The 12,605-nt window shown below is 37.7% G+C and overlaps 1 protein-coding gene across 2 annotated transcripts in view; it reads left to right on the top strand.

Moving 5' to 3' along the window:
* mtx1a (metaxin 1a) overlaps positions 1-12,313 on the top strand; it is a 13,434-nt gene extending 1,121 nt beyond the window's left edge. For both annotated transcript variants that reach the window (XM_016458377.1, XM_016458376.1), the window contains exons 2-9: positions 4,977-5,046; positions 5,870-5,949; positions 6,953-7,045; positions 7,117-7,299; positions 8,908-8,984; positions 9,091-9,248; positions 9,360-11,725; positions 11,958-12,313. In XM_016458377.1, the coding sequence (XP_016313863.1) occupies positions 4,977-5,046; positions 5,870-5,949; positions 6,953-7,045; positions 7,117-7,299; positions 8,908-8,984; positions 9,091-9,248; positions 9,360-9,580 (882 nt within the window). In that variant the 3' untranslated portion in view covers positions 9,581-11,725; positions 11,958-12,313. The remainder of the gene's footprint in view (positions 1-4,976; positions 5,047-5,869; positions 5,950-6,952; positions 7,046-7,116; positions 7,300-8,907; positions 8,985-9,090; positions 9,249-9,359; positions 11,726-11,957) is intronic.
* The last annotated feature ends 292 nt before the right edge of the window (positions 12,314-12,605 follow it).

Raw genomic sequence — 12,605 nt, 5'->3', positions numbered from 1 at the left:
GATGTGGATCCAACCACGCCCCCTGGATCTTGTGTTCTGCAGTGAGGGGCTACTGTAAATAAGAGCCTACCAAACTCATTGCTTTTTTTTCCCTTGTCAAATGTCTGTTGGAGGACCATGATTTTACACTGTCTAAATACCAGTCAGGTCATGCTGCCCTTTGAAATGGGAAAATCTCCACTGTTTACTTTTTATGATTTTATGACAAGCTCATGTGTTTTAATATCTCAGTTAATTCCACAGCCAAGGTGCTTATCTACAGATATTTTTGCTGCATGAATCATCTTGTGGGATACATTTCCTCCACTGTTCTTGTTTTTCCACTTCAGTTTGGTCACACCAGGGCGCCACCTGTCTGTGCTACTGTAAACCACAAACCCACCACTGTCATCTGGAGTTAACTTCAATCTCATCTCCCGTCGGCAGCTTTGGAGACTGCATTCAGATCCATTTTATTCCTAATCAACAAAGGTTGTATGTGGGCAGAGAACCAGGTCACTGTTGCTGAAATCGCATGTTAAAGTGATTAGGTTACATCAGCGCTGTGTGTTTTGGACTCTCTAAAGAGTGTGGTGGGATTTTTCCAGCTCGCCAGTGGTCGGGAGGATGTCTGTGTGTTACAGTCTGTCTGCACCTACTCTGGGTGCTTTGAAAACCGCAGGCATGTTTTGCTCCCTGTGTCTCTGATGGTTTAGTAATATAGAGTTCATTCAGAATTTTCCAGATTATCTCATTGCACCAGAAAGGGTATAGTTGCATAAAATTGTAACTGCATGTGAAGGTCTGAGGATGTCTGGAGATTTGCCTGGTAGCTGCCAGTTTGAAGGTAGGCCTGTCATAATCATAACATTTTTGACAGTGATTAATTGTTGATTATAATTAATGATAATGATTTTTTTTTTCATGAATTCTGAGAAGATTAAGATGTTAGTCACAATAACTTACATTTTTATGCCATAATGTGAATAAATGGCATAAAAATTTAAAATGTATTAAAATTTTAATATTTCAACTGATTTGGAGTGCTCCTATAAGACAAATAAAATTAAACAACATAATTAAAAAAAAAACATAATTTCGTAGTTTGTTTTTGTATTTGTTTAAAATGTCTTTTTACTGTGATATATTAATGTAATTTAACATTATTTAGTTAAATAATATAATATAATATGTGACCCTGAACTACAAAACAAGTCATAAGTCAAACGAGTATATTTGGAGCAATAGCCAAAAAATACATTGTATGGGTCAAAATGACCGATTTTTGTTTTATGCCAAAAATCATTAGGATATTAAGTGAAGATCATGTTCCATGAAGATATTTTGTAAATTTCCCACCGTAAATATATCAAAACTTAATTTTTGATTAGTAATATGCATGGCTAAGGACTTAATTTGGACAACTTTCGAAAAGTGATTTTCTCAATATTTAGATTTTTTTGCACCCTCAGATTCCAGATTTTCAAATAGTTGTATCTCGGCCAAATATCGTCCTATCCTAACAAACCATACATCAATGGAAAGCTTATTTATTCAGTTCTCAGATCTTGATATATAAATCTCAATTTATAAAAATTGACCCTTATTGCTGTTTTTTTTGGTCACATATAATATAATATTTAATAATAATCATATAATAATATTAAATAATAATAATCATATAATACATCAAATAATCTGACCAGACATTTCTGTAATAATTATGACAGGCCTACTTTTATTTAGGAGATCTCTTGTGATGTTATGCGCTTGCTTTTTTCTACAAGTTTCTGTCTTGATTTTAAAAGTATGCTTATTGGATGTTTATGCAGTCAATTTTTTCTTAATGCAGTGCTTGATGTTTTGCAGTGGTCTTGGAATTTCTACTAACACGTAATGTGGGTACAGTGTAAATTTAATCAGTGTAAACTGTCCCTTTCTTTTCATGGTAAACTTAGTTGCTTGGTGCACTTTTTACATTTTAAAATGAATAAAGTGCTCAGATAAGAAAAACTATGAAATGTTAGCGTTCAGCAAAAACATTTACTCTGGCGTTTATTGATGAATTAACCCCTGGGTGGTTGCTTTGTTTTGGTGTATTAGAACACTGTTCCTTAACGACAGAGCAGTGATTGGACGTGCAGCAGGGTCGGGGCGGGGCTTAAAAGCAGGACAGTCCAATCATCATCTGCGGCACTCTATTTAAGGATCTTATGAGCTGCTCAAACTAATTATTACCATCTGCACTTTCAAGAGAAGCTGTTCTGTCATCCGTGGCCTAATTTCAGTGTGTTTATGTGTACAGCAGGAGTCTGATGAACTGCTTTTACTGTGGGCAAAGTGGATTTCAGCCAGCTGTAGTTTCCCTCTTCGTGTTTGCTTTGGACAGTACCGGTTGTTCACATAGGAATAATTTATTTCCAAACTTGATCCCCTCTACTTTACGAGCCACAATTTAGGATTGTGTAGGAATCAATCTAGTAATAAATCTGAGGTTATGATGTCAGCCTTTGATGGAGTTTACGGCACTTTTCCAGCTCACCGCTCGACTGCAGCCGGGAAAAGGAGAAAATCTCAGAACTCAATACTCAACTTTTTCCAGAAATCTGCTTTCCTCTCTCCCCCCCTTTTACAGTCACAGTGAGTTTTTGAGTGCTGGTGGTAGCCTAATGTTAAAGAAATCACCCAGAAATTAATTTTTGCAATGAAACCCAAACAATCTGAAAGATCTTTATGCAGCTCTTTAACATTAAAAGACAGTTCATAGTGACTAGCTCCAAAATGAACATTAAAGAAGTTCATACTATTCATATCTTCTGAACCCATACAAAATCTCTGAGGGACAGACTGGCATATTTTGTGGCATAATTACGTCCATCCATTTTCTATACCCAGTTATGTAGGGTCATGGAAGAGTTCTAGAGTAAAAATAAAGTTATTCCCTGAAGTTAATTGTTATACTATTTGCTATTTATTTTATTTGTAAAATATCAGCCATATCACCCTGCAGCCCAAGACTGGTTGCCCACTGAAGCTAAGCAGGGTTGAGCCTGGTCAGTACCTGGATGGGAGACCTCCTGGGAAAACTAGGTTGCTGCTGGAAGAGGTGTTAGTGAGGCCAGCAGGGGGTGCTCACCCTGTGGTCTGTGTGGGTCCTAATGCCCCAGTGTAGTGATGGGGACACTATACTGACAAAAAGCACCATCCTTCGGATGAGATGTTAAACCGAGGTCCTGACTCTCTGTGGTCATTAAAAATCCCAGGATGTCTTTCGAAAAGAGTAGAGGTGTGACCTCGGCATCCTGGCCAAACTCGCCCATTGGCCTCTGATCATCATGGCCTCCTGACTATCCCCATATCTACTGATTGGCTTCATCACTCTGTCTCCTCTCCACCAATGAGCTGGTGTGTGGTGGGCGTTCTGGCGCAAAATGGCTGCCGTCGCATCATTCAGGTGGATGCTGCACACTGGTGGTGGATGAGGAGATACCCCCTGACAATGTAAAGCGCTATGAGTGCCCAGAAAAGCGCTATATAAATGTAATGAATTAAATTGTAATAACTGCTTCATTTGTAGTATTTTATAAGATTTGGAGCTTCACAGTCAAGGTCAGTTGTTCAAGAGCTGCTTAAAGATTCTTCAAAAATTACATGATTGTTGGCTCCGATAGCTTCATGGGCAGCGTGCTGACATATAGCGCCATAGTGCTTCGGGCATCCCGAGTTCGAGTCCTGGCTCGCAGATATTTCCCGATCCCGCCCCCCCCTGCAATTCGCTTCCTGTCTAGCTACTGTCCTATCAAAATAAAGGCTATTAGTATTAATAAACTATTCCTTTAAAGGGGACCTATTATGCTCTTTTCTTACCACAGCCGCCTGCGAGCTTCAGTGTAAATATTGCTCAAAATCAAATCAATTTGAGCGCGATTTAAACCCTGATGATTGTAACTACTCTAAGCTCATCTGCCTTGGGAAAGCTAGCATGTCTCCGACATAGTGATACCACTCGTTGCCTTCTCTAGTGCAGCTCAACCAGGTCTCGTCCCATTCGTCGATATTTGTGATATCACAAATCCCAGAAAATATGCGTTGTAGTCCAAACGAGTCGTTCATTGTAGTTTTTGAAAAGTGATTTCTGCTAAATAAAATATCTCCTTTTGAATTGGACTTTGAGCTTTGCAACTTCGCAGATCTTTTTTATGCTCAAACAGCAACATTACAGACTTACTAAAGTTGAAAAAGTGAAACAGCATAATAGGACCCCTTTAAGAATCAAGTCGGATTATTCTTGAGTCATTCTTGGCTTCGGTCTAAAGTGTAAAGAAGCGCTCCAGGGAATTTAACCCCAGTGATCAGCAGTATAAGATGCTTTCAATAGAAAGAATCTGCTAAACGACGTGCTGAAGGTCTGAGCCAGGTGTGAAGCGCTCAATCTGTCAGCTCTCAGCTGTGTGTGCAGGAATGTGAAATTATGTCCCTCTTTATCGGATGTCGTCATAAAATTAGGCATCCCATCTTTAACCCCTAACCCTGTCCAAGAGCTGAATGGAGCTGTTTGTTGAAGTTAGCTAGCAGTTGTTGTTTATTCAGGTTGTATTCGTGCTTTTGTTGCAACTGCATATTATGTTATCGTCATCTGTGTTGTGTATGAGGTTGTGTTGTTGTTGTAATTTAGTGGAGCTTGCTAAGGAAAGCAACACAGTTCATACTTAGTTTGGTTTGTAAATTATACATAAGTGATACCTCAAGTGATCACCTAAAATTGCTTTTCTAGCTCTTAAGATGTATAATGTTGGCTGGATGTTGTAAATCAAATCCTGTAAACTTGGAGGAGGGAGTTGTATCTAGAGACCAGAATGCCACATATTGACACGAGGCTAGCAACACACTAATAACCAGATTGTGTTTAAACCTGGAAGTTTAAATCTAGTTAACCAGAAAGTGAAATTAGTGTACATAATAATAATAATAATAATGTATTTTATATAATTTTCCAGGCATACGCTCGCTTTGCTGGAGCTCCGCTCAAAATTCACAAGATTTCTAACCCCTGGAGAAGCCCCACAGGTAAGCAGGCAAAGTTTTAACAATCTGTTTCTTGGCAAACACTCCACATTCATTAAGACGAACATTTAGCGTGTGCTTTAACTGAAGCACGCAGGCCTCTTCCTCTTTCCTGCCGAGCTGCTGATAACTTGCATCTGTATGTTTTCTCTTTCCACATTCTTGTCTGTCTCCGTTATTATTTTCCTTGGCTCCTGAATTCTTCCAAATTTCAGTATTATTCCATATTGAAGACCAATGTCCCTTCAGCAGTTTTATGTTGGGTAGACCCTTTGACTTTGCAGGAACAGCTTATGCACTACATTCACTTCATTCTTTACAAAGAAATGAAATAAAAATAAAGACCATCTAAAGTATAACAGTTAATTAGCCTTATCACATTATAGCGAACGTATGATTGATACATTTTACAGCTACTAAAACCTTAATAAATAAACAAATTACTTGGTTCTTTAATTTGTTTATTTAAAAGATCATTTTATTTATTTGTATTTTTGGAAAAATGAATACTTATTCAGCAATTATGAATTAAATTGATCAGAAGTTACAGTAAAGACTTAGTATAAAAATTCTATTTCAAATAAATGCTATTCTTTCGCACTATATATTTATCAAAGAATGAAAAAAATAAATAAAAATGTATCACGCATTCCAAAATATATTAATCAGCACAACTGTTCATTATGTAATATTATGTTTTCTAGAGATCACGCATTTCTATTTTTGATGTCCAGAGTGATAGTCGAATGTTTAAATGGACTGCGTCATTGATTATCTTTATAGGCCTATAGAAAATAAATGTTTTTTTTTAATGTCTTCACTGAAGGTTCACTTCCTGCTCTCAGGACCAAAGATGAAGGCAGCTGCTCCCAACCCAGTCAGATCATCACTCAGTTGAGGAAACAGGTGATTATCTCGTTCCTCGCTGCTGTCATGGTCACGTTTTGCTTTTCTTCAAGCATTACACAAGTGTCCCTGTATATTTCACTCTTTATTTCGGGTTCATTCATTTGAGAACCGCAGCCTTTCCAGTGATGCCTGCTGCCATTATAAAGGCTCCCCTTATTTTCTCATTAATCATGTTTGATTGCACAATGAAGGTACCCATTAAATTTGAATGGAATGAGACACAATAAACATGTGTTTTTAGGAAAGGTTTTAATTAGGTGCATAATTAAAACCCTTCCTAGAAACACGTTTATAGTTTCTCATTCTACCAGCAGTAGTGCTGTTCTACCCAGAGCTGCTTACAGAGTCAGGAGCATACACAGATCAGATCAATGCTTGCAGATTTATTCACAAAACACTACACAACTGGAAATAAGTTAGCATTTTTGGACTTCCGGTTTCTTAGTCCCAAAGTCAATGGGTTTTTTTTTAATAGGTTTGATTAAATGCCTGAAATAATGTCTGTGATGGACTGAAGCAACTTTTATGTAATGCTACATTGTGATGATTTTAAGCTTTTACATGTCTTGGAAAAAGACTCTTGCTGACAAGTGGCTAAATGGGAATACAGAGGTTGTCAGAAACAGGAAAGCTTGTAAACTGTTCTAACTCAGATGTTCCAACTTGTAGATTTGAAATAAAGATTAAAAGATTTGTCAAAAGCGATCATGGTGTAGTTTGTTTATAACAAACTTTACTTCTGCCTCTTGCATTCAAACAACAAAACAATGAACAAAATTTGTGACAATCTCAAACTTTTGCTGGTCACAGAGCTTATTTTCTGCAAGAATAAAAAAGCCAATGGAAAAATCTTATTGTCTGATGACAGAAAGTCTGGACTCCATAGCCGTTTTCATTGGTCAAGTACCGCCCAAGAGGCCATCTGACAGACATGTTAAGCAACCAGTCACAGTTTGATTTGTTCAGTGTCGTATAGTAATACTGGAAATTTGTGTTTCAGAAATACAATGCAGACAATGATCTCTCGGCCAAAGAGGGCGCAGACACTCTGGCCTTCATCTCACTGCTGGAAGAGCGACTGTTACCTGCGCTGGTGAGATTCAAACACTGGACCTTGAAGAGAAAATTTTAGTGGGTACATGCTCAAACTCTCATCTAACTCAGATCTACGCTTTATGGATCGATCCTAAAAACTATGTGGAGGTGACGCGCCGCTGGCATGGAGAGAATATGTCCTTCCCGCTCAACTTCTTCCTGCCGGGCCTCATGCAGAACAGGCAGCTTGAGCGACTCCGCCTGATCCGGGGAAACAGTTCGCTGGAGGCGGGAGAAGAGGCAGAGAAGGAGGTTGGTGGGGTTCTGAATATTGTGTTTGTTTTTGCTGTGCGATATGCATCAGATGGTGGGTGGGCTGTGTCTGTTGTGACACTAACACCTCCCTGAGACACCAGGGCGGCTGTTAGACTCCAGCCAGAGGCAACAGTGTTCTGGTCCCTGAAGAGGACACTGATAAACCAGCAGATGTGTGGAATCTGGGCTCAAACAGAGCAGAAGTTCCGTTCTGGCAGAGAATTCTATTTTAGATAGTTGCTAGTCTGATGCTCTGCTTGTTTATGACTCTGTGAGTCACAATGTGCATGCTTGTGAACTGTTCACTATGGCTGAGCAATATATTAAATGTTACGTTTGCGATGATGCTTTTAATGCAGTATGAAAGGAATAGTCCACCAAAAATGACCTTTCTGTCATCATTTACTCCCCCTTGTGTCTTTCCAAACCTGTATGACTTTCCTTTTTCTACAGAACATGAAAGAGCATATTTTAAAGAATGTTGTTAACCAAACAGTTTTGGACTTAATGTTTTTGTCCATACACTGAAAGTCAATGGGAACCAAACTGTTTGTTTACCAGCATTCTTCAAAATATCTTCTTTTGTGTTCTGCAGAAGAAAGAACGTCATACAGGTTTGGGAAGACATGAGGGGGAGAAACGGATGACATTTTAATTTTGGGTGGACTATCTCTTCACTAGCACATTCACACCAAGAAAGAAAACTATATTCGCTTCCACACCAATGCACGATGGTGTTCTGCACTTGTGTTATATCGTCTGCTGATTTAAATGCTCTTTAAAGTTGAGTTCTGATTGGCTCTTCAAAGGTGGATTCTGGTTTTATCATTCATCAGCTGTAAAAAAAAAATCGTTCTGAAAGTGATTTCAATAACGTTCCTTTGTGTCATTAAAGTTATAACTGTGGTGTGGTGTTTAAAAAAAAAAATGTTTTAGAAGAAATAAATGTTGGTAAAAATACTATCATACTATTATTATATAAATGTTGGTAATACTACTATTATAATATTTATATACTATACTATATGCTATTTAAATAATATACTAGTATACTGTTTTTTTAAATGCATTGGTATGTTGATCCATGCGAATAGAAATTATTAAATGTATTTCTTGTTCATGGTTATTTGGTGAGAAACATTTTAACTAATGTTTTTCTTCTTACATTTAATCCTTTTTAATCAAATCACTTCAGTGGCTGTTTGGATAAAACAAAGCTTCCTCTAACTGAAAAAAAAGTCGGTTACACTTTGCTTTAAGGTGTCCTTGTTACAGTGAAATTATACATTTAAGGACTGAGGAATATTAATTAACTACATGGTTAGGTTTGACTTAGGGTTACTTGCATGTAATTATGCATAATTTATTGTTATTATAATAGTAAGTGCATGTAACGTGTAACAGCGACACCTTAAAATAAAGTGTTACCAAAAAATGTTTTCCAAAGCAAATACACGAATATTGAGATATATAAGGCTAAATACTGAGATATAAAACAATGACTGATAAAAGTAAAACGAACATAAGAATCTATAATCTAGTTGTTTCTTCCACATCCTCTCAGTTGTTATTATTCTCTGTGACTCTCTCCATCTTTCCCTCCAGCTTTACCACGATGCTCTGGAGTGCCTCAATCTTCTCTCTCAGCGACTGGGATCGAACACATTTTTCTTTGGCGATTCGTAAGTGTTTTACACATCAAGGCTGACCTTTAAGCTTGACTCTCAGTTGATTATGGGTTAGGTTTAATATGCATTTGATGTCTTTGTGTGTGTGTGTGCGTTAAAGGCCCTCTTCTCTAGATGCATATGTCTTTGGTCATCTAGCTCCGCTTATTAAGATCCGACTGCCTAACTGCCGACTGCAGCAGAACTTGAAGAATCTGGACAACTTGAACACATTTTGCTGTAACATCCTGAGCTTGTACTTCCCCAGTGAGAGTAAAGGTGGGAGACCAACAACCACAATAAAGTGCTTGCAAAGAACAAAACATCCATTGTTCTGTCTGTAGAATAAGAGTCATTGAGTCCTCATGTTCGTGCCTGTTCTGTTTGCAGAGGGCGTCAATCGTCCGATGTCCAGCACACAGCAGGGGAGCGACTTTGACAACGAGCCATACAAGAGACGCAAGCAGCTGCTGTCAGTGCTGGTCGCAGTGGCAGCGATGCTGAGCTACGCTCTCCTCACCGGCATAGTAGCTATTGAGCATGTGCAGGAGGAGGAGCCTGTAGGCCCCGCCTCACTCAGAGGCCCCTCCCATGAGGAAGAGGATGAGTGAAAGTAGGACTTTTTAGTTGCACTAGGATGGTCATGCCTACATGGTGGAAGAAAACACAGGAACAACATATTGTTGGGGATTCATGTATTATTTATTCCTTGAGCTTTATTTGCTTGATAATCTTTGGTTTTATATCTTATTTTTTCCATGGAGCTGCACTCGTTGCTTTAATCTTTTGACTGAGTATATTCACCTGTGTTAGCTACAAATGCTAAGCTAAGTTTAGCTGAGAAAGCACTTAAAACTTCACCGTCGTCACCAACCTCAACGTTCATTGTGTGGACCAAAACATATATTACAGTTTTAAATAGCTTTATGATAATGAGAATGAGATTTACATTTCTTACGTGCTATTGCCTTATTTAAAGCTCTATGGTTTTCTTTTAACACATTTTATTTGCTTACCTGCGTTGTTCTGCTCTGCTGTCAGTACTGGTCTGCTGTTATATACTTCAGAGAGATTAATACTTATGTTAATGTGATGATCCTATTGAGTGAAATAGGAAATTACCAATATTTAATGATGTTAGAGTCTTAAAGACATACAGTAAATCACCAAAAACATATAATTTATTCGACTTCATGTCTCATTCCAAACCTGTGTGACTTGGTTTCTCATATGAAATACAAAAGGACGTAGTATGTAAAATGTCAACATTGATTTCCTCTCAATTAAAGTGCAGATTTGTGCTCCAGAATGAGAAAAAGTAGTTCAAACAACTTGTGATCTATTTTCTAAATATTCTGCAGCCATACTTTAGTTAATTTATATAATTATTCACTAAAAATATCCCTCTTGGCTATTGAAACTTATTTGCGCTATATATTCTTATTCAAATATGCATATGCATGTTAAAATTTGGATCAGCATGTTTGATCGCATGTGAGAACCAATAGCATTTGGCATCACTAATTTGTGCATTGCACATTTGAATATTGCGCCAGAATGATTATTATGGCACATTGTATAGAAAACACTGATTTAAACAGGATGATTAAAAATATCTTCTTTTGTGACAATCATACAGGTTTACAACAACACAAGGGTGAGTTCAAGATGACAGAATTAAAATTTTTGAATAAGCGAACCCTTTAAACACTTTCAGTTTACTACAAAGGATAAAGAGGAACTGTTTTACATTATTGAGGATTAGAAATGGCACTTGCATATTTTTTAGGAGAACGTAACAGATTATTAAAGCCAAAAGTTACTGTCCAAAGAAATCTTGCTGACAGACCACAAAACTGGCAAAAGATGTTTCAGTTCCTGTAACTTTCCATTAGGTCTATGGCAGTTAAACTAGAGGAGAGTGATTTAAAAAAAAAAGAAAGAAATGTTTTTTATCTAGTTAAACTGGTTAAAAGAGAAACAATGGATTAATGAAGATGGCTGATTTGGGTATTGTTACTTATTGTTTATTGTCATTTTTTTTTTCCCTCTAAGCATCTTTGTTTTAGACCATAAAGCTCCAAAACTAGTTCCCTGGTGTGTTGATATGTGTGTATTCATTCATAGAGATGGAAAGGAAACTACAGATTGAACAGTCAGTTAATCTCATTTCACAAGGTGTTACGGGCTGTAAATATATATATATATTGCTTATGGAGTTCTATTTTTATAATTTAATGGGCAAATAAATGGTCCTGAATAATCCTTGTTCTGCAGTGGGTTTCTTTATTTTATGCAGTTGCAATGCTGCATTGACACAGAGGGAGTTGCTGATTTTATCTGTTGCATTGTTGTAACAAGTGAACCTGAGCTGAGGACCGTGTGTGTGAATTGGAGGTTGTAAGAGAGAAAGATATTTGTTTCAAGCTACGGTTTACCTGCCGGCAGTGTTTCCGAGCATCAGAGCTGACTGAGCGAGGGCTCTGTGATTTGGTGCCCTGGGGAGACACAGCTGTGTGTTACAGCACCAGACTGGAATCCTTCTCTGGCTCCTGTTCGTTTCCTTGTATTTGTGTGTGGAAACATAGTGAACCCCCTCCCCAGCACTAGATCCAGAGAAATCAGGAGCTCCCCGAAGCCGCACGACATCGTTTAATGACCTCAGAAGAATCATCTGGGAAAGAATTCCTGTTCAAGAAGGAAAAATGCATTTGGATTGTGCTCATTTTCCACACAGGGATTGAGACGGGGAAGCGGTGGGTGGGGTTATACAAGTCTGAACTATGTGTCATGGACCAAACTGGTTCTGGTTTTGTTCAGGGTGTAAATGTTTGATTCATGACTCCATTGTGAAGATTTTGCTCAAAACTCATATTTTCCCTTCTGGGAAGAGGGCTGTTTAACAAGCTCCTCATTTAAAGTGCTTTCTGATGGTGCTTAGTACAAAAAGCTGAACAATTTTATTTATTTTTTTTTTTCTGCTTGCAGGGTCCAGTAAAGCTCAAGTATGACAGAACTGTTCCCCCGACACCTGCTGTTAAAAGCTGTTTCTAGGGAAACTCAGAGGTAATGAAAAATAAACATCACCCCAGGACAGACTGTCGGGACTGGACGCTGAATCTGAAGAGCCCTCATGCTCTGCTTTCAAATGTCAACAGCATTTTCTTTCTTTATGCCAGGAGATTGTGTTTGCGAGCAGACTGGCACAAAATCAAGAGCTGACACTGGAATTATTAATTTGAGCAAGAATAGATGTCAAAGCCAGTGTTTGCATCTGTTCTTTTCACAATACAACAATTCTTATGGTATTACCATGTGTATTATTTTATCTCCCGGAGTAAATACAATGTCTTTAATAACACTGAAAAATGGTGTAGGATTTATTTCTAAACAATTGTCACTCAGAAATTGCTAGTAAATTTCACAAATAATTACAGTACCACATTAATGTGAAATTATGAGACTAAGACAGTATTTTCTTTCAAAACATGCTCCAATAAACTTTTAATTTACAACGTGTAAAAACTTTTTTTTACAGTATTTACAATGTTTCAATATCGAAGAAGGCATTGGTATCTCAGGGGTTTTAAGATGTAAAAAAAAAACGTAAAAAAGTAATAATAATAATATGGTATT

Source organism: Sinocyclocheilus anshuiensis, unplaced genomic scaffold, assembly GCF_001515605.1.
Source record: "Sinocyclocheilus anshuiensis isolate Anshui unplaced genomic scaffold, SAMN03320099.WGS_v1.1 scaffold267, whole genome shotgun sequence".
Classification (NCBI taxonomy): Eukaryota; Metazoa; Chordata; class Actinopteri; order Cypriniformes; family Cyprinidae; genus Sinocyclocheilus; species Sinocyclocheilus anshuiensis.
The sequence above is the reverse complement of the archived record's forward strand: the minus strand, read 5'-3'. Positions and strand labels throughout refer to the sequence as shown.